The sequence below is a fragment of the Sinohyriopsis cumingii genome, chromosome 17 (genome assembly GCF_028554795.1).
Source record: "Sinohyriopsis cumingii isolate HCF-2022 chromosome 17, ASM2855479v2, whole genome shotgun sequence".
In the NCBI taxonomy this organism is placed as follows: domain Eukaryota; kingdom Metazoa; phylum Mollusca; class Bivalvia; order Unionida; family Unionidae; genus Sinohyriopsis; species Sinohyriopsis cumingii.
The window spans coordinates 68,985,729-69,008,698 of record NC_142977.1 but is presented as its reverse complement, the minus strand read 5'-3'; the positions used below and the strand labels follow the sequence as shown (position 1 = coordinate 69,008,698).

Genomic DNA, 22,970 nt, shown 5'->3' with positions numbered 1-22,970 from the left:
TTATTACCATTCCTCAGACAGTATAGAGTTAACAATGAGTCTCATGGGAGATCCATGCTGGTACAAGACCAGGGACCTCAACACCAGGAACCTTCAAATTTGCGCAATGATTGGTCATCATTGGATGGTTTAAACTGTTACTAACACTGATTCAGTCTCACCTTCATCAGCAGTCATATAAAATGATATAATTTTAAGTTGTAAATATTTTTTGGTTTTAACTGCAGAAAATATTACAAGAAAAACTTTGAGAATGGAAGAGGTCTTTGTAGTTTGTTTTACAAAAGCATATTCTATCAATAACAGAGATCAATGAAGGTTCATGAACACTCTAATATGGCAAAGTTTTCATAGTATTTGTTCAAAGCACGAGAATCATAATCTCTTAATTTCAGTAATTTTACTATTATAAATGTGTTTTAAAGAAAAAAAATGACAATCTCTTCATGTGAATATAATTTTGTTTTGAAAATTTGCAGATAATATGACTACACAGATTCTGAGATAGTGAGAATTTGTAATTCAGTTTTACAGAAGTGCCTTCTATTAGTAGCAAAGTTCAATTAGGGATATTTTACAAGATGGCTGTCAGATCAGCATCATTTTAATTTAGAATCAACAAAACATTATAAGAAGTCTTTTAATAAAACAATATGTCGATATGAGCATTCATTCCGAAGTAATAATGACAAAATATACCAGCCTGCTACAGTGGCAAATAAATTAGACATCAGAGTAGCACCATTGATGGCATGATAAGTCTTTTGGTGAAAATCCAATGTAAATATGACATTACATTCAATAACAAGGTTTTCATCCATACTGGATATCAGATTGGCAGCATTTTCATTTAAGATTAAGAAGTCTTTTGGTGAAAACTCCACATCAAAATGACTTTGTCTACAAGTGTGTTGTGATAAGATTTTCAAGATGACTGCACTGGTAGTGGACATCAGATCATCATCATATTTATTTCAGAAAAGCTATTCAAAATTTAATTAACTGAATGATTGTGTTTTTCCAACACTAAAATGTAAACAAATCTGTACCTTTTATTTCTCAATGTACCTCACAAGTGTATGTTTGTACCTGACAGTTCAGGAAAAGGATTGGGGAAACAAACCACATCACACCAAAAACAAATAGCAGCAAGGAGTCCAGTCTGATGTGAGTGTTTCTTCGTGACACTATTTCTGTATAACCACCCCAGTCTGTACTTCGCAGGGCATAGAAAAGGCTGACCAGGAACATCAGGGATGTGCCAAGCAATGTTGCAGTGAACATCTTAAAAAAGTGAGAAAAAAGATAACCTAGTAAAATACTGGCAATTAGCAAAATATTCAGTACATGTTTACCTCCCACCTTTCCATACTGTGTTGAGGACCAAAAAAAAAAGAGAGCAGAACCCGATGAATACAAACCCTGACTGTTGTGATACAGCTGTGGACTTAATATACAGATATGGAAACTAACAATATTTATAAGTTACTGCATTTGTATGGGACAATATGAACGACCTTGGGAGTGCAGTATATCCATCTAACAAAACAAGTTCATATTTTCCCATATAAATGCAGTAACCATTTCATTATATGCTCATTTTCTTTTTCTACCTAATGCTTAATATTAACAAAATACACTACAATAAAAAAAGTAACTGAATGTATGCCATATTCCAAACTAAATACACAAGCACAGAGTCATCATTATACAACATTATTACTGCACATATAATGACCTTGGGAGTGCAGTATATCCATCCAACAAAACAAGTTCATATTTTCCCATACAAATGCAGTAATCTTTTTATTATATGCTCATTTTCTTATTCTACCTAATGCTTAATTATATTAACAAAATACACTACAATAAACAAAATAACTGAATGTATGCCATATTCCAAATTAAATACACAAGCACAGATTCATCATTACACAACATTATTACTGCGCATATAACTCAGCACAGGAGAAGCGTGTTTACATCTGCAAATGTGTTTCTGTTTCTGTCATTGAATGTTTGAAATCATAATGTGGGAAAAATGTTTTTCAATTGCAATTATCAAAAAGATTATGTAATTTAATGCTTATTTCATTTTGAGTGCAGTAAGGAGGATGTAACTGCACTTATATCTGAAATTTACAACACAATTTTGAAATGTGTAATCAAGATTGAGAACCTATGATATGGCTCATGCAATTCGGATTTGTAGAACTAAGAAAGTACATTTTGAGAAAATTCAGGATGTAAAACTGTAAGTATATTTTTTTTTCCATTCTTATTACCAGTTAAAGAAGACTTGTAAGTTATTTGTAAGGACCCTTTCTGATGTCAACTGTATAGCTAACCTAAATCCGAAACATTGTATCAAAAAAGTTAATGGGGAATGTGCCAAAGCAGCTGGAATGTGGCAGTCCACAAAACATCTGCTTTACTTCATTCAGAAACAAATTTAATGAACCAAATATAAAGAGGTTACTACGCGTGTGTACATGATTTATTTACAAATCAAAAGTGCTGGCGTCTGCATCTATTGCAGAAAGTAGTTCCTTTATGCACATGAATGCAATATGATGGTGTGCAATATTGTAAAATATTGAACAGTTCTGACAATGTAAAGTTAACGGAGAATAAAATGAGCATATAATAATATGACCTTCAGCAAGAACTGGGATTTCAAACTCAATCACCATGGGGGCCACATGAGGACTAATACTTTGGCCGAAGGGCAACATCAATGAAACCTTTTACATCCACTTAAAATGATGGAAACAAGAAGCAAATGATATAGCAATCAAAATTTTATCAAACTGGCTGGCTGTGAAGAAAACAATTTGTGTTATTAATAGTTTTATAAATTCCAGGCGTTGCTGCAGACCACAGGAAATTATGTAGATTTTTCTTTTAACCATTGCCTGTTAAAAATTCTTTCTAAACATAAAGGCGTAAGTAATATGCATAGTCTTTTGATCATAAAGTCATCCAAGATTTTTTAAAATTACGTTCAATGATGATTATTTTTAATTTGATTTTCACAAGAACTGAAATTTTAATTCTGTTTGTTTTTTAGGCCATGTGTTTCTTTAAACTCGGTAATTAAATTTACAAGTGTTTTTTTAGGAAAAAATATTCAATGAAAACCAAATTTACAAAATATAAATCTGAAAACAATTTTGTTAAATATATTTAAAAACTGGTCAGAAAAGGATGGACAGAAGTGATTACTATAATACTACTTGCTTCATTGAATATGGACCTAATAAGTAATTTTCACATCAGACATTGACACAGAAAGAATAACTTTGAATGTAAGACACTATACATTCACTTGTGATAAAAGGAATTTTCAAAATATCGGCAGGATTTAATAAAGATATAATGACAGTGCTTGAAAATACTATGTATGATTTTCCAACATTAGTTTGATTATTGGTGTTTACTGTTAACATTTGTAAAAATTGCTGTGCAGAGTACAATTTTAAATGCAAAACTTTAATTTAACTAATTTAACTAATTGTGGGAGTTCTTATCCATCATTCTAGTCCAAGTGCATGAAATCATACATATTTTGTGTGATTCCTACATCCTGGCAGCATTTATATATATATATATATATATATATATATCACATATGGCGAATAAAATCCTTTCAAGTGCACTGGATCCAGCATGGGATCATGTGTGTCAGGGATTGATTAAGATAAAATGCCCTTCTTCCAAACCCAATATATCCAGTGGCTTCAGAGATGCAGCTAAAATAAATATATACATATATACCTTTGTATGAGGGCCTCAAGGTAGATTAGTTCTCAGCTAATTGTGTTACCCTCTTTAAATAAGGTCATTATTATTATTATTAAAAAAATATAATAAACTGACAATGAACAGTGCAAAACTAGTATCTAACTAGCCTGAGCACTTTTGACTCTTTAATGAGTCTTTTTCAAAGGCAAATACAAAACAGACATGACAAGCAAATAATACAAATATTTTCCAGCTAAAGTTAAAAGGTTTAATTCATGTAGAAACAGCAATGTAAAGTTTTGCAAACATAACTGTTTTTGTTTTATTTATTTGTCTCGCTTGTGTTTTGTATTTGCCATTGAAAAAGACTCTCTGAAGAGTTGAAAGCACTCAGGCTATTAGATACTAGTTTTGCACTGTTCATTATCAGTTTGTTGCATATATATATATATATATATATATATATATATATATATATATATATGGATGGTTGGTTTAATGAATGAACCACTGCAGATATCAGTAACTCAGGTATTAAAATACAGTAACCTAGTTTTAGTTTATTATAGCTATGTAACTCTCCTTGAACTGCATCCAAAACAAATTTTGATAAGCATCAGCTAAATAAGGTTGAAATTATGGACAGTGTAATAAACCAACCAACAAACCAACTGGTATATCCTCTCTGTAAGCATGGGAATAAATGCTAAATTTGTTGAGGCTCTGAAAAGTATTGTCAGGTAAAAGCAGAAACTTGAAACAAAATGTTTACAACAGATCCAACAATGAACAGTTTCTGAATCCTCATGTTAGGTCATGTGATATCATTATTAATACATCATCATTTATGGACATTAAAATTAGAAAACCTTTCTTTTTTCTTCTTCAAAAAGTACTTGTTTTTTCTATTAGCTAGTGACAAAAAATTAATTCATCTTTAATATTAAAATATAAAAGTGTAAAAAAGAAAACAATTACTGTACCTTGTCATCATATCTTACACCAGTTTTCTTGGGTGGGTGGGTGTACATGTAAAATTGTGCCATAGCAACACAACCCAATTCCTATAATGAAAAAGAGTGATCATGTACAGATTAAGAATGAAATGTTGAGAAAAAAGTGGCAGTATTTGAAGAAAAAAAAAGACATATTGGTCTGTAACAAATGAAGGTCAAAGCAAATAAATGAATAAGAAAGCAACATACTAATCCACTATACAAGTACAATAAGTAATGCTCATCTGGTTAATCTATTTGGTTGAGCATTAGTCACCTTCAGTGACCAATTAATCAATAAGATTTGTGATAAAGAAAAATATACACTGTGATAAAGAAAAATATACACTGCAACCTTTAACAGCATCTGAACCTATCTATATTGATTTGGTGCATACTGAGATGAAAGGCAGTCCCAAATCATGTGAACTTGATCAGATTCCAACATCACTGCAGCTTGAGTTCTTAGATTCCTCATTCCAGTCCAATATACCTATCTGACCTCACCCATGTGTACACCCCACTTATACTCCTCTCCCAACACTTACATTCTCATTGTTCCCACTGTTAAACAAAGTCACATGGGCAATATTCTTTTGTGTACCAGGCCCCAACTACATGGAATTGCCCAAAGATATTAGACACAAGGACACTGTGATCTCATTCAACAGTGCTCTTAAAACTAACCTATTTTGACTACAACAAAAGACTTAAAAACTTAATGTTTACATCCTTAACTATTATCAGCATGTTTTTGTTTTATAATTGCATGGTGTTTTTGTTTTGAAATCTTGTCTTGGTATGTTTTCACATGTTACTTAATATTCTAAAGCACTTAGAGCTTCTCAATATTAGACATAGTATCAAATCCACATTATTATTACAATTTATTTGATCGATTCTGTTCAAAATCATACATGCCAACCCCTGGCAAGGCAAAAGTGTAATCCAAGTGGACAAAATGAGTAATCCGAGCAGAAAAAGAGCAATCCACATAAAACATGATAAAAATTCAATAAGCATATGTACAAAATGATTTATTTATCCCTCTGGAATTTTAACATCAATTACTGCTTCAAGTATTCATATACTGTATAACACTTTGAGCTTTAAAAAGCAACTGATTCTCATATTACATTTCAAAACACTTTGTACCAGCTGAGATTAAGACTTTTGCACACCAGTAAGGCACTAAGTGCTGGTTAGACAGCCTGGATCTGTATTCAGTTTTATTTTTGTGAACAAGCTCTCACAGTGTTAGAATGGTAATGAACCAATATTCCATTCATAATCTGACAAAGATGAGGAAATTTATATCTTCCAGTTATTGGGTCTTTTAACTTGGAAATAAAGTGCTACTGCACATCAACTCTGTCCGTATGAAGTACACTGTCAGGTAGAATGCCGGTTTGGTACTTCAGGTGTTCTCCTTCTAATTTATAGGCAGCCTTTCATTCAGCAAGGTACATCAAATGACAGGGACAACCTGATTTGTACACAGATGGAGACATTTTTCAAAATACAGAATGCAACTCCTTTATGAATTCCAGTCATCACTTATGCATTATCAGCTGAAAAACCCATACAGTTTTGCCAACTTATGTTTATTCAAATCATTATCAAGCAAATCAAAAGCATTTTCTCCAGTGGAATCTACTGTCAATTCTGGTAATGAAAGAAGAGCATGCTGACTTTGATCTTTTCGCTATCAAAGTCTCTTATACAGACTGGGTACAACTTTTTGTCATCATAATCACTACCCCTGTGGCAATACTAAATGGCACAATTTTCATGACTTCTGCAACTTTAAGTTACGTATTTTCTGCTAAACACCAAATAATATTAGATGGTTTTGTTCCTGCACATACATATATTCTCTGATTTTGGAATCAGAAAACATCCATTTGAACAAAGGACCAATGTAGTCTTCCACCAGTCCGTGTTATATTAAGAACTCGGTAAGTAACTTCTCTGCATTTATAAAATTTGTGTCCACAACTGAGTTCTGCTGTAAAAAGAAGTTACCTTAGTATCTGAGTTATTAAAATTAGCAAATTCAAGGTCTATTTGTTTCACCACCATGACCAATATTAAAAATCCTTTCCACACAGCCTGTGTAGTATTAAATTTTGACCTGGTTGGGTAATTTTTTTCAATGGCCATGATAAAATCTGACTCATTTTAAAAAGTTCTATTAAATAACAACCCAAGTGTAGTATTAAATTTCGACCCATGTTGAATTCAAAGGAGGTGATCGCATCAAAATCATTACTGAGGAAGAAAGTGACTGCAAAATTCAGTCCTTCAAAAACACCTTTGAAGTTGCACTGTACTCATTCGGAAGTCTGTGTAATTCATGTATTCATCTTTGAATCGGTTTTTTCATCTTTTTCTTATCCATTTATGAAATTGTTTGAAAAACATTTTTGCTCTAACACACACATCGACCAGAATACAACTGACTACTTTTAGCACCATATACCTACAGACTGGTTCTGTACCAGATATGAATTAAAACAAAGAATATGACAGCAAAGATTAAAAATTAGAAAACCAGCCTGTTCTCTCCTAACTAAGCTATAAATAGAAACCAAGGGTCAAAAGTTTGAAAGTGAAACCAGCATGTTTCTTGGTAATAGGGCAGCTGCTAGAAACAGAACATAATACTCTTATGAAAGTGCATGCAAGTCTCCCAACAAGTGTACTCTTATGTCATAGTTACATAAAAGCCGTCTTGTCTAGAATACAATCATGGGATTTATGTTAATAAAAATGAGAAAACAAATCAAAAATTTTTGGAGGGGGATATACAGAAAATGCGTAATCTGAATACATTTACGCATAATTTAGTGAAAAAAAACGTAATGGTTGGCATGTATGTATCTTCTGCAAAACACCTAACAATATTAGATTATTTTGTTCTTGCACATGCAAATTTTCTGCAATTTTGGAATCAGGAAACATCCATCTGAACAAAGAACCAATGTAGTCTTCTACCGCTAGAGGCTGTCTGTGTTTTATTAAGTTGTTGTTGTTGTTGTTGTAGGGTTTAATGCCATTTTTCAGCACACGATAGGCTATACATGGTGGCCAGTATTAATGGTGGAGGAAGAACCCGGGAAAACACCGGAAAGAACCACCGACCCAAGAGAAGCTACTGGTAAGCTTTCTCACATGCCCACATTAGCCGAATCTGAGACTCGAACCCACGCAGACAGAGGTGAGATGGCAGTGATCTGTAACGGAGAGTGCTTTAGACCACTTGGGGCCCCCTGTTTTATTAAGAACTCAGTAGATAACGCATTTGCATTTATAAAATTCATGTCCACAATTTATTTCTGCTGTAAATAAGAAGTTACCTTAGTACTGGAATTAGTAAAACAAACTAATTCAAGGTTTCTTGTTTTACCTCCATGACCAATATTAAAATCCTTTCCATGCAACCTGCATGGGGCAAGAAGATTCCTAGAATGGAACACTGTATTGTTTAATTCATGTATTCATCTCTGAATCAGTTTTTTGTCTTTTCCTAATCCATCTGTGAAATTTTTTGACAAATATTTTTGCCCTAACATGCATCGACTAAAATAAATCTGACTTGACTTTTAGTTCCAAATACCTACAGACTGGTTCTGTTCTGAATTAGAACAAAGAATCTGTGAGCAAAGATTAAAAGTTGGAAAACCAGTCTGTTCTCTTCTAACTAAGCCATACACCTGCTATAAACAGAAACCAAGGTCAAAAGTAGAACATAGCATGTTTCTTGAAGTAGGGTAACTGCTATAAATAGAACATATACTGTTAGGAAAGTGCATGCAAGTCTTCGGACAAGCGTTCTCTTATTTCGTAGTTACATAGAAGCCGTCTTTTCTAGAATATGGTCAGTGGGATTAATGGGATGTTAATAAAAATGAGAAAACAAATTATTACTTTTTTTTGGAGGGGGATATACCAAAAACGTGTAATCCAAATAGTTATATGCAATGTGTAATTTGGTGAAAAAATCTTAATGATTACGCCAAAAAGCTTAATGGTTGACATGTATGCAAAATCCAGTCTGGCATCATTCTCACTGTTCATACTTTGGGTTGTTTTAAAAAGTAGCTCTAATTTCTGCAAGTCATATTGTGGATAAATTAATAAATTATTGATTGATTGTAGATTGGTACCAGAATCTAATGATCAATCAAAACCAACATACTGCATTATAATGTTGTTGTTGTTGGGCTTAACACCATCTTCCAGCATGTGATAGGCTATACATGGCAGCCAGTATTAATGGTGGAGGAAGAACCCGGGAAAACCTCGGAAAGAACCACCGCCCGATGAGAAGCTAATGGCAAGCTTTATCACTTACCCACGTTGGCTAAATCTGAGACTCGAACAAGTGCAGACAGAGGTGAGATGGCAGTGATCCATAACGGAGAGCGCTTTAGACCACTCGGGGCATTATAATTAACGAATTTTTTTATAAAAATCAGCATGTTTGCTATTGTTAATGCAAGATTATTATTTAAAAATTGCATTAGTGACTGAAACCCTAAATCCTGAATGTCTGGTCCACGACTAACATGGTTTAAGACTGTTCAGATTTTAAGTGGTCATTCACTATCCAACATCCTAATCTGTATTAGGATTTAGTCATCTACCTGGAGGCGGACTATCTGGACTAACTTACATTTGTACTCAGTATGCACAAAATGCTTCAGTGTTGGTTGGTAAGGTCAAAACTGATGAAAATCAAGTAGCGATTGAAATAATGAATGCTTATTCCTCGTCTTATACAGCTACCTATTCTACTCCGGGAAAGTGGCTGTAAAAATGTGGCCTTCCAGAAGGGGACTATATTTGTGAGAAGAATATATAAGTGTATGTAGTAACGCAAATGTGTATCATTTCACCCTAATGTTTATCATAAAGACAGTTGTTGTTGTTGTTGTTGTTGTTCTAGGGTTTAACGCCATTTTTCAGCACAAGATAGGCTATACATGGCGGCCAGTATAACTGGTGGAGGAAGAACCCTGAAAAACCCAGGGAAGAACCACTGACCCACGAGAAGCTACCGGCAGGCTTTCCCACGAACCAACGTTAGCCGAGCCTTGGACTTGAACCCACGCAGACAGAGGTGAGATGGCAGTGATCCGTAACGGACAGCGCTTTAGACCACTCGGCCACTCGGGGCCCCTCATAAAGACAGTACACAAATATTCCAAGATATGAATTTGAACTTGATTATTTTTTTGAAGTCAGTATAATGGACATAAAGACTCAACAGGCAAAGTTTTTACAATTTTTCAGACATTTCAAACTTTATTCTAAAAAAGCATGAAGACAATTACAGTATCCCCCCCCCCTTGAAAGGCCCACTGACCAACAGCCACAATCCATTGGCACCAATGAGTTTCTATTCAAAAGTACCCCTCAAGCACGGCCACCCCTCTAATGCGACCAGCAAATTAGTACAGAAATGTAAAATGTTCCCCTCATGAGCGGCTACTTTGTTTATTCAAATGTATACAGAACCTAAAATTAATTAATATCGTGACATAAGTTAAGTAATCAGATTATCTCTATTGTTGATACATGTTTCCACATGTACTAAAGTACATGTAACACTAAGACTAATATTGTATCATTGTCTATAAAAGCCGATGTTTACTGGAAATGGGCTTAACGATGTTATGATAAGGGTTTTGGGTTTCTCACATTTGTCGAGTTCTTCTCTTTGATGATTGCAACCAGACGTAATTGTCTTCACACCAGTCTTAGCCTAGGCTAATAATGGATTTTGTGCATTAACACACACAGAGAAATAAAGATTGAACAAAACAGAGTTCCAGACAAAGACCGAAAAATCAAGTGACAACACATTTATGGCTTCCTTTACAAAGAATGCATTTCATCCAATTAACAAAAGTTTTATCTGCATAATTAAATCGCATACAGTTAGCAATATCTGAATAAATCATTACCAAACATTAACTTGTCATCATTTAATCGGAGACTATTATTTTATAAAAAAGTTGATTATTCTACTTGATGACATCAGGGGAGGTGGGACTTTTGCCGAACAATTGTTTGTAGAAAAGAGTTGAATAAAACAATTTTATGTTGAAAAGACTCGAATAATCAACTTCATAACCAATAAGGAGGTTATTCAGCAGCAGTGGGAAAATGGAGCAAATGGAAAGAAAATGATGTATGTACCAAGACTTAAATGACGTTTTTGAATAGTTTTGCAATGTGCATTACAACAATACCCACTCGCATATCACGCTTACATCAAGAACAAGAACTATTAATGTATATTCAGTTGAAATAAGTCTATTATTATAACAAAATGAACCTTTTAATAATTGTTACTTTTAAACAAAGATATTAAATGCTATGAAGTATGTAGCTTTCTTACTATGTACATTACGTATACTTCTCAAAAAAAATTTACTCCCCCTCTGGAAAGGCCACCCATCATATAAGGCCACTTTCCCGGTGCAGAAGGGGTGGCCATATAAGAGGGGGACCACTGTACTTTCAATACATAAAATACTTACAACAGTGTAGGCCCACAACTGTGAAGTTGCTGTGGTCGAGTCCGAACTCTTGCTTAAAAGCCAAAAGGACAGGACTTGAGTAAGGATCAGAACACCAATCCATCGCATCAACTGAATATGGGTCTCATCCATTTTATCACTGGTCTCGCTCTGAAAACGTTGAGCATATGCAATATAAACGAATGAATGCTAACAGTGATACATGCTAGGTTACTCTTACAATAAGACACTGAAACTTATGTACCAAGCACAATCTATGTCCGGTCTCTGGGATTTTTTTCCCCCATGCACTTGTTGCCAGAAGTAAGCTACATCAGACACTTATCCCTGTTATCACGTAAATAAATACAGTACACTTATCTACTTTATTATTTACAGTTTACTAAACAATCACGGGCACACGGTGCAACCTTCATATTAAAATGTGTAGACCTTATGTACATATCATATTAGGCGTGAAGATTTTAAGCTTAAAACCATTCAAAAATAGAGTACCTACTGGAACAGCCATTTAATTTCAGATCATGGTGGTGGTGCATCTGCAATTTTCTTTCAATCTGTTTAAGTTTTTGTTCTTTGTTTTACCACAAGATAATTTTTCTTCAATCAATATGATAGATATATTAAAGGTCATTTCTGCAAATGAAAGCAAGACATTTTTTTCAAACTATTTAGGTCTCAAATGTAAAAAAAGAGGTCTTCAGCTACATTCCAACATCCACCCCAACCTAATAATAACAAACAGGATTTGCAACTTGAAAGATAACCCTGTAACTCACTCTTGATATTTCTTAATGGTTTTTTAGTTTACAGTGACATTCTTCAGTAATCTTGGTGACATTTTATCTAAGTTTTTGCTTTTTGAGCTATCAAACATCTCTATGAATTGGATATGTCAGCACAAAAAATGAGAAAACTGATTTAACATGTGGTCCAACAGCATTACATGTGCCCAAGAACAAAAATATTTTCAAGACTGCAGCTTCATGGATACACTTTCACACCAAATTAACAATGTCAGCAGATATTTCTATAAGCACATAATTAGTTTCTGCACAAAAAATGTCACCAACTTACATCTGAGCCAAGAATTCCATTCATCTCCACAATTTCTACCAAATTTTGTACTACAATGATGTCGGGCATTTCTGCACACATAAGGTTTCTGTCACCAATATTGAAGCTGAACAGTCATAAAGAAATTAACCAACTGACCAAAAAAATTACTGCAATGCTTACCATTTGAAAAGAGGTAATTGTCACCAGAGTATTATGTTCAAAATAATAATAATTGTGGACATACCAGGTACCACCCCTGTGTTTTCGGGACTTGTGATAGGTCAGCCTATTCTGCGTATAGCTTTCAAAAGACGTAATCTTTATTAATCGGGCTATGGAAATGGCATACATTTCTTTTGACTGTTTCTATCAGCATTAAGGACGAGTAATTAGGTCAGGTTTATAGCTGGTTTTACAAATTTCAACATAACAATTGCCATTTATGATATTAAGCAAACAAAAATGATCATGTAAAAAAATTAGTCGAGTTTAACTTTTTATATATAAAAAAAGCCATTACGTTGAAGAGAACCAACAATGAATCGGATGTAATGTGTTTACAGCATCTTGTTTATGAAAAAAAATTACTAAATAATTTAGAAACAGACTAAGCTGGAGAATTTCTTGAAAATCAGTCTCCAGCAGCAAGTTCACATTTTGGATAACAGGATTTTGTACACGTGGGACAGCTTCTTGCAAAATTGGATTAAAATGTGGGATATTTTTGTAATCTTATAGAATATCACTTTCTTAATTAAAGGATGATTGTTCTCTCTTGATACAAATTGGATATTCGACCAAAAACAACATGTGATCCAATGTTTACAGGAACGTAGTATTGTTGCGCTGAATTACCTGATGAGCAGAATTGGATGACATGTTGGTAATTAATCTAATTCATTCAAACTTCCATTTGTAAAGATATTTTCAAGGGTGCCTACCAGTAGGAAGATTCTATCTATAAATACGTTGACGCAGTCACACTTGACTATTAAGCAATGGGTGGTATGTGGTCAAAGATAAAGTAAAGATGGAAGTGAGAGGACAGTCAGAAGAGTAATGATAGGAAAGGCAGAAATAAGTAAAAGTGTGTCAGTGTATGTTTCGTCCCTTCATACTCAGACCAATCCGGCTACCGTAGCAGCAATGAGATATGAACCTCAACCGGCATAGCCCTGAGAATCACTAGGTCTTACTTGTAGCTGACTAGTTCATTAGAATGTGATTTTGGAAAGCGCCTGCTTGTGAGATACCAAGTCAGGAGCTTCTGCAATTATTGATCGCAATTTGTTCCAAGTCCCTATTGTACATGGGAAGAAGCTGAACTTGAAACAATTTGTCGATGCTGACTTTAATTGGAACTTTTTCCTGTGGTTTGCCCTAGTTTGGCTATATGCCAGGGTCAGGTATTTGTCTGCTGGTATGTCCACTAGGTTGTTCACAGTCTTGTACATCATGGTTAGCTGGGCCTTGGTTTGCCTGGATTCGAGTGATTCCCACTGGAGATGGTTCAGCATTGCACTGACACTGCTAGTGTTACGATATTTATTTGTGGTAAACCTAGCTGCTCTCCTCTGAACCATCTCTATCTTATTTGTTAGATCTTTACTATGTGGGTTCCACACAGACGAGCAATACTCAAGACCTGGTCGAACCAGAGTGAAATATGCCACACTTTTTACTTCTTCATTGTTGATTTGGAGGTTGCGGTGCAGGAAACCAAGGTTACTGTTCCCTTTTTTCACTATCTTGTCTATGTGCCTTTTCCAAGAGAGGTCTCTAGACAATTCCACCCCGAGATATTTTGTTGCCTGCTCATTGGCTAACTTGTGCCCCATAAGAGTATATTCTGACAAGATTGGTGATTTTTTCCTGTAAACTCTTAGGATGCTGCATTTTTCTGGATGGAACGACATACACCAAGTTCTTTCCCAGAGGGCCAGTTGGTTCAGGTCTTCTTGAAGGATCTCACAGTCCTTGGAGACATTTATTTCCCAGTAGACTATACAGTCATCTGCAGAAAGTCTTGTGTTGGATTTGACACTTGCAGGTAGATCATTGATGAACACCAGGAAGAGTATGGGACCCAAAACACTCCCCTGAGGTACCCCACTAACCACTGGTGCTGGGTCTGATGTTGCTCCATCTACTATAACTCTCTGCAATCTGTCTGATAGGAAATCTCTGATCCATTTCTGTGTGTTACCCCTGATGCCATAGTGGTCCAACTTACTGAGGAGTCTTTCATGAGGGACACGATCAAAAGCCTTACTGAAGTCAAAGATTGCAAGGTCATACTGCTTCCCTCTGTCTAAGGATTTGGCGAGCTCATCCACTAGGGTTATAAGCTGTGTTTCACAGCTTCGTCTGGCACGGAAACCATGCTGGCAGTCTGTTAGAATGTTGTAGCGATCTAGATGTTGCATCATGTTGCTGACTATGATGTGTTCAAACATTTTGCAGCAGATACATGTATGGGAGACCGGTCTATAATTGCTGGCCTTGAATCTTTCTCCATTTTTGAAGATAGCTGTAACGTTTGCTGTTTTCCAGACATCAGGGACACAACCTGTTGAGAGGCACTTCTGGTAAATATAACTCAGGTATGGTGCATACTCTTCTGCTAGATCTTTCAGGATCCTTGCTGGAATCATGTCTGGTCCTGTAGCTTTCTGTGGGTTAATTTTCCGCAACAAGCTGTATACACCTTCTACAGTAACTTGGATGTCAGGCATTGGTGGGTAACGATCTCCATGTAGGCTTGGTAGATTACTCTTATCCTCTTGTGTGAAGACTGACTGGTATTGATGATTCAGTATGTTAGCCTTGTTGGATGCCTCTGAATGTAGTTTCCCATGTTCCTTGAGTGGTGCCACACCACAGTTGTCTCTACGTAAGGACTTAATGTAGTTCCAAAATCTCTTCTGCTTGTTTGGTTGTTGTTCTTGATTGCTGCTAGACCTAACGATTTGGAAGGTTATTACATTATAATCCAGTTAACACCAATAGGATGTTATTCTGGCATCGTGCTTTATAAATAGATTATCCATTGTCAGTCCTACAACGTACGACACATCACCCGATATAGCATTAAAACAAAACCAACATGTGCTATGACTTACATTGTGTGACTAATCCATTGTGTGAGAATCGGCATAGTAATGCAAAATACGTCTTTTCGAGTATCCCAACTAGTGGGCCTAGGAAATGACTTATAAATATGCATCCATACCATGTAAGACAAAGAAGTCTGTGGGCAAATAACTGCAGGAAGACCAGAAATCACCAACATAATATACATCTGTGAGCTCAACCAAAAACGCCTTCCCCAAAATGATGGTATCAGTGCGTACAGCGTTACGCCGATTTCAAGTTTATGACTCCAAGCAAAAGCCCGAGCCACGATTATATATTCCCAAAGGAACTCTAAATTTGTTTTAACAAATTCCATTTTAGAAGCAAACGCTGTAATTTGTATTCTGTTTCGGTATTTAAAACAGCCGCTTCTGCTTTATTTATTTTTATCCGGATACGCCACTCTCAGCGACACCTAATCAGCGATAAAGGGAGGTAAAAATGGGGACCGTTTGTTTAGCACCGGTCTGTTTATTAAAATAAACGAGCTGCGTTACTGAAAATCATTCGCTGATATATTCGTGCGGTATTAGACCACAAATATATTTATTTTAAATTATATTTGTAATGTCCAACAAAATAAAAGTAACGAGAAAAAAATACAAGACCTGCCAAATAAAAAGACAATTAAGGAATAATAATTTTTTTTTTTAATACACAACGGAAATAATGGCATAAAGCTATATTAGACTGACATCAAAAGTATTTCGAGTAGTGATATAATTATTTCATGGGCTTAACAGTAGTACATTTGTGCACGCTAGGGACAATGGGACTTACCATTAAAAACAGGGTCCTGGCACTCTGGGGAGAATGGGAAATTTATCATTGTGGGCCAGTCTAGGGACAATGGGAATTTAACGAAGGGAATTTTAACATGGGTGGGTCTATAGAGGGACAAAGATATTGGGCCTGTCTAGGGACAATGGGAAAATACATTACAGTTAAGGTGACGTCATGGGACTGAAGATGGGTAACAACGTAGCAAGGGGCTGACCCGAATCGGGACCAAAGAGCGGTGGGTGGGGGGCTAAAACGTTTTTGGCGGGACAGAGACAGAAATAACAATTATATAACCGACTAAAAACTTTGAGGCAAGAAAGCAATTATTTTTGAGGCATATTAGTGGCCCTGAAAAGGGCCTTTGGTTTTTTGTTAACATCATTCCATTAACATAAGGGCCAACGCATATGTCTTCTTCTCTTCTTCAAACTTCTTCTGACTTCAGGACCGTAGATGAGAACTCTCTTCAAACAGCCTTGTCTCTCTACATAAATTATTCTTTTCCAAACGCTCATATCGGTGATCCGGATAATTGTCCACGATGATCTGACATTCATGGGTAAATCCGTACAGAACTGACGATACGAGAGTAGATGATTCTACTTTTGTCCACATCTTGTGGCGAGAACAGGTGAATGGAATGCAGTGTACTGCGGTTATTTATAGCGGAAGTGCGGATCGAAGCTGATTGAGTTTATTCACCAATCCAAACACGCGTTACAAAGTTCAGTCACATCAATGAGTCGGTCTTCCAATCCGAAGAGAGTGGACTGTGACGTCACATTCCCTATATATATATATGCTCTAGCGTCTGTGCGCAGTCAATCCATGCGACACAGTTTTCAAACATGACAGAAACTAAGAAGACATTGAACTGGGGTGCACCAGCCGTGGAGACGAGAAGCGATGATATAATAGCGGCTACCAAAGTCAACACAGACCTACTTCCAGAAAAGGTCGATTTTAATTGGGATTTAGTTGATTTTCTTTCTTCTTCGCATGAATTTGTTCTGGTACCAGTATCTTCGCCACCTTATCCTTCTTTGGCATACGTCGAGGATTTTAAACAGAGACAGAAAGAAGAATTGGAGAAATTTTTACAACAGCAGAAAGGAGCAGAACAAGTTTTTCTCCTTCAACAGCAAGAAGGAAACGACAAGAAGAAGAAGCAGCAGAGAAGAAACAAGGTCCAGGAGAGAAGGAGAATATTGAAAGCCAAAAGGTAATGGTACTCTTAGACATTTTAGCAGAGTTAAGGAGTCTGAACCAAATGTATCAAACTTCTTTATTACGACACAAGAGAAAAAGACCTTCCCGAGCCAAGCAACCCAGCCCCGTTAGCACGCCTGCGATACCACCCCTAGTGATTTCTACCAAATCATCATTGACAGGAGCCAGTCCAGAAGTAGGTCTTGACCGTGGCAAAGGCTTAAGGCAGTTAAAGCTGATAACGTCCCGTTCCTGAGTTTTTAAAATAAACAAATAACCAAAGGTCCTTTTCAGAGCCACCCGCTAATCTCGAAAAGAGATAGTATTTCAATTGCCAAAATCAATTAAAATTCAAAAGCCCTCTTTACACATGATGTACGTGTGTGAGTGAGTGAGTGAGTGCGTGAGTGTAGGTCCATATTCTAAAAATATCAAAACCAAGAGACACTTAAGTTTTCCGCCAGGTCTATTCTAGTACAAATTTTACAATCCAATTTACAACACAACACAATACTTTAAAAAGTTCATATACTCCTTCTGTATCTTTGTTCACTCTCTCTGTTTTTAGTTTCTTCACTGGCACAGGCTTTTCCACCTCTTCTTCCTCACTTCCTCCTCGTTTTCTTTTCTTCTCTTTTTTTCTCTTTCTGCACGAGTTCTTCCGTTGGGGGAGGGTACATCTTCTTTCTCTTCAGAACCACTCTCTTCCTCTTGCTCCTCTTGTTTCTTAGGACAATCTGAAGACCAATGTCCTTTCTCTTGACAATGATAACATGCATCTTGACTTTTATTTCTTCTGACACCTGTCTTGCTTTTTTGACGATCTGTACACTCTCTAATCCCATGCCCTTTCTTCTTACAGGTATAGCAAATATGCTAATATTTATCTCGAAAGTAGGGAGAGTAGTCCGTCGGCTTGTCTGAAGAAAATTTTCTTATGACACCTCACAAAGCTCTGATCAGAAGTTCGATCTGTGTGGGCTCTTCTATCGTTCTGCTTGGTTTGAGAGTGAAATGAATATTGGAAGAGAAGACACACCCTTTATATATACGCTGGTTTGACATGGATATAAAGTGACCAGTGGTGTTTAAAATGTAGTCATTTGACTTTTGTCAGTCAAGATGAAACGATCGCATCATTTCGTGGAGAAAGGAGAAGAAAGTAAGAGGCAAAAACGTTGATTTATCGCCTCGTACACTAGCTGAAATCTTGGCACAAATTCATGCCAGTGATTTTGAATATGATATGAATGTGTCAGAATCCAGACCCAGAGATTCTACACACAGCCAAAGTTCACCACCATTGGTAAACCCTGAAAAGTACTACCATATTCGAGAGACGGAAAAGCGCTAGTCTAGAAAATTTTGAACGACGGCTTACACTTACACGGTGAGGTTTATAGATTTCAAGTCCAACGTACCGCTGAAGAAAGCAGAGGGCTTCGTCACAGAGGTGTGAGATTCTTTGATATCACTCTGAAATGACAATGTGAAGCCAAAGAAGACGATCGCTTGAGACTTTCCGTTCATCACGATAGTTTGAAGTCCTCCGTTTGGACTGAGTTTAGCAGCACAGCAGAATTGACATTTTCCAAAGTCATCAACAAGATTCAACACATGCAACAATCCAACGACAAGTTTCACATCACCGATGGAAAAGCGACACTGTTCATAACCCATGTATCTCTTCCCCAAGGGACCGGACGCAAAAAGGTGTTATGGGCGGACGACCTTCGTAGCACCAAAATGAGTCTCGTCCGAATTAACAACCCTCAAGTCAAAATGTGTTTAGCCAGGGCCATCGTGGTGGGACGAACTTATGCCAACAAGAACGACACGGTAGAATGGAAAAGAGCCTGGGAGAACATTCGAAAATCGAAACGAGCCAAACAACAAAGAGAAGCAGAACTCCCGTTACAGCAAGCGGGGCTATCCAAAGACACGCCCTGTGGTATTCCTGAAATGAAGAAATTGCAAGATGTCCTAGCTCCACGCTACACCTTGAAAGTGTACCCTCAAGAAGTGCGCGGACCTCTATTGCTTCGAGGAAACTATTTCAAAGACGGAAAATACATTCGCGTCTATTATCACGATGGACAGTTCGATGCCATCACCAGTATCACCGCATTCTTGGGATACAGCTATTACTGTGAGAAATGTGACTATGGATATAACAATCGAGAGTAATACGAACATTTTGGATCGAAATGTGAGGGATGCTTGGCCTCTAAGCCTTGTCTGGACGAAGGACAAGAACGGGTGCGTTGCCCTGTTTGTCAGCGTACTTTTGTAAGCCCTGCCTGTTACCAACAGCATCTAAAGACGCAAGGTTTACAGCAGAAAAGTGCTTGTCAACTCCCGAGATTGTGCGCTACTTGTGGACAAGGCATACGTACCAATAGTGCCAAGTTAAAAGCATGTTCATGAAAGAAACAATATCACATTTGTTGCCAAATCGTGGACTTGGAACAAGAATGCTACATTCAAAAATACCACTCCAAACAAGAGGAGCACAAAGACCACAAGAAGAAAGGGAATTTCATCTTTTTCGATTTCGAATGCATGCAAGAAACCTGTATTCACATTAGTAATTTCTGCGTGGCTCATCGAGCGTGCGAGAAGTGCATCCAAGAGCCTAATTTTAGCCATTGACCTCACTACAGCAAGATTCCTGGAGGACGTGAAAAAATATTTCGGGGACCTAACATGCTTGCCGATTTCGCCCAATGGATCATAGAAACGTGGAGCCAAGAGGACACCGAACATTACGGAGATTGTCATCGCCATGCCACGGTAATAGCTCACAATATCTCGGGATACGATGGACAGTTTCTTTTGAGATAATATGTAGAACAATGCACAGAACGTCCTAAAGTGACTTTGAACGGAGCCAAAATCATTTCCATGCAAGTGTGACAAGTACAGTTTAAAGATTCGATGAGCTACTTGGCCATTCCATTGAGTCGAATGCCTAAAACGTTTAGAATGACAGAAATGGCCAAAGGCTATTTTCGCTCTTTTTCAATACTGAAGCCAATCAAGACGCCATTCTACCCCATTTGCCCGAGGCTTACTACTACGACCCACGACCCCGACAACATGCGTACCGAACAACGAGAAACTTTCTACGCTTGGTACCAGTCTCAGGCCTCAGACTCGTCCGACTTTCAGGAAGAAATGTTAAAGTATTGTCGTTCTGACGTGGACATTTTACGGCATTAATGTGGAAAATTTCGAGAACGGTTCATGGAACACGGAGGGATCGATCCTTTGAAAGAAGCCTGCACCACTGTCAAAGCGTGTTCCTTAGTGTACCGCCAAAGATTTATGCCCTCAAACACCCCGGCTGTCATATGCCCTCAAAGACCAACTTTGTCAAACGTCAATACTCGGTCAAAACCCTACGCTGGTTACGCTACTTGTGTGACAAGAAAGGCAAATGGATCCAACATGCCCGCAACAGAGGAGGCGAAAAGACCATCGGAACCTATTCGGTGGATGGTTGGGACTTAGAAATCCCCAAGATAGTTTACGAGTTTAACGGTTGCTTATTTAACGGATGTCCCCTCTCCTGTCAAGACGGAGGGCCTGTCGTGTACATGTCCCCGTCGTCGACTTAACAAAAGCAATCTATAAAAACGTCGGACACGTTGGGTTTTTCTCACACAATGTCAACATGAAGTACCTTCGGTCTCATCTTCCCGTCAAATTGATTCGTGTTTTGTAAGGCATCAGTCGCGAAAGAAATCCGTAAATACGTGCTCGTGTCTTGAAAGCCAGTCTCAAATAAGTCTGACGATGGTTTACGGTGACAGCACGTCAATTACTGTAAGATATAATTCACATTACTCATCAAGCCAAACGCTTTTTTGAGAGACACAAAGTAGCCTCGACGCAACTGGCAGATCCCCGCATCGACACTCAAACCAAAAAGCAAATCATTCTGAAGCCTGGAGGTAGTGGTTCTCTAGGTGTCATCATTCGCTCCCTCTTAAAATGGGATGATAATGCCCCCAAAGTTCTACCCAAGAAAAAAACCACTCCAAAAAAAGCCAAATGAACCCAAAAGAAGAAAAAGAGCAACAGTGTCAAGACCAGGTCACAACTCCAGAAAAAGAAAAGCCCCCAGGAAAGGAAAAAGAAAATTCCCGACAAAAAGAAAAGCCCCCAGAAAAGAGCTTCTACCCACAAGAGACAGTTCGACCAGAACATAACCTTACATTCGCAAACCACGAGCTTCAGCGACGGTGATTGGGTCTCCAGTAGGCTCAGGTTCTTCCACTTCTCCGCTGTTGGGGATGCCAGCCAAACTCAATTCACACCCGTTCTTCCTCAGTTGATGAAACTATGGAAACCCACGTCTCCAAGAACGTCTCCTCCAGCGGTGACACTCTCCTTCTCTTTAGCTGCAGTGACAGCTGCCCACAAAGTACATGCTCCCAAAATCAAAGTCCAAGAGAGATTGGGCATGTTACAGAGTTTACTGGATTTGTCCAGGCAAGACCTTTCCCGATTTAGTACGTTGCGAACCCCTCCACGACGCGCGATACCAGTCATCAAGTTGATCCGACGTAAAGATAATCAGTGGCGACGAGTTCCAGTATAGAAAAATGCCTAACGAAAAGAATGAGAATAAATGTTTTTGTGCTCCTGATCACCCAAAGATATCACCCTCAAGAAGCCATCCCTCTTCTAAACCCACAGGAAAGAAAAGGAAAGGACTGCCTCCTCGTTTAGTCAAACATGGACATGTTGTCCTTCCTGTCCAATTCTTCTCCACCCATACAAAAAAATCTCATTCAAACCACTTCCAAAGATGTCAGCGATACCGTATGCGAATGTTGTTTAAACGTTTTGAAAGGCACCATACCTTTGTCTAAACACCAGAAAAAAAATGCTTAGCCAATCGTCGTAACGTTCTTCGCCAAATGGTTCAAAAGGAAATCCCCATTAATACACAGAAAAAGATGTTGGTACAACGCGGAGGAATTTTGGCTCTGTTGTTAGGACCCTTGCTGAAAGGAGTATTGGAAACAATGCTGGGAGGGCTCGTGGGAGCAAGACGAAAGGGACCAAGAAGATAAAAGGAGATTGTAACATCCTCGTTGACCCCGTCCCCCACACACCAACGAGATGGACTAAAAACTTACATTAAAAAGATGATGTCCACTCCTCCTTCGACAGAAGTGAAAAAAATCCGTCTGTGTACCTTGTCCGAGCGAGGTAAGAAGACAAGGAGGTCGGCAAGCCGGCCATGGATGTGTACTCCCCAAAACACCAGCTCGTACTTAACCAAATTTAGTCCAGTTATTTAAATGGACAATAAAAAGTGCTAATATTGTGTCAGCCACCTGTGTAATTGAGTCAAGTTAAACAAGTTACATATTTGTTCCTACAAGATATCAATCTAAACATTCTAGTACAAAGTGTACATTGTAATGTCCCTACAATTTCTGAGTACTAATGTCTAAGCGACATATAAAAGGTTTTGTCA

At 37.5% G+C, this 22,970-nt stretch overlaps 2 protein-coding genes across 2 annotated transcripts in view; both read right to left on the bottom strand.

The window, feature by feature from the left end:
- Positions 1-15,889, bottom strand: part of LOC149779179 (uncharacterized) — a 29,173-nt gene extending 13,284 nt beyond the window's left edge. Inside the window, exons 1-4 of the mRNA XM_089939747.1 lie at positions 15,582-15,889; positions 11,291-11,440; positions 4,728-4,808; positions 1,090-1,284 (exon numbers count right to left, since the gene is read on the bottom strand). Coding sequence (XP_089795873.1) covers positions 1,090-1,284; positions 4,728-4,808; positions 11,291-11,440; positions 15,582-15,800 — 645 coding nt within the window. The 5' untranslated portion in view covers positions 15,801-15,889. The remainder of the gene's footprint in view (positions 1-1,089; positions 1,285-4,727; positions 4,809-11,290; positions 11,441-15,581) is intronic.
- LOC149779180 (uncharacterized) lies at positions 13,237-14,265 on the bottom strand. Its single transcript, XM_089938582.1, has one exon. It carries the CDS (start codon positions 14,263-14,265, stop codon positions 13,564-13,566), a length of 702 nt encoding a protein of 233 aa, XP_089794708.1. The 3' UTR covers positions 13,237-13,563.
- Positions 15,890-22,970: the final 7,081 nt, after the last annotated feature.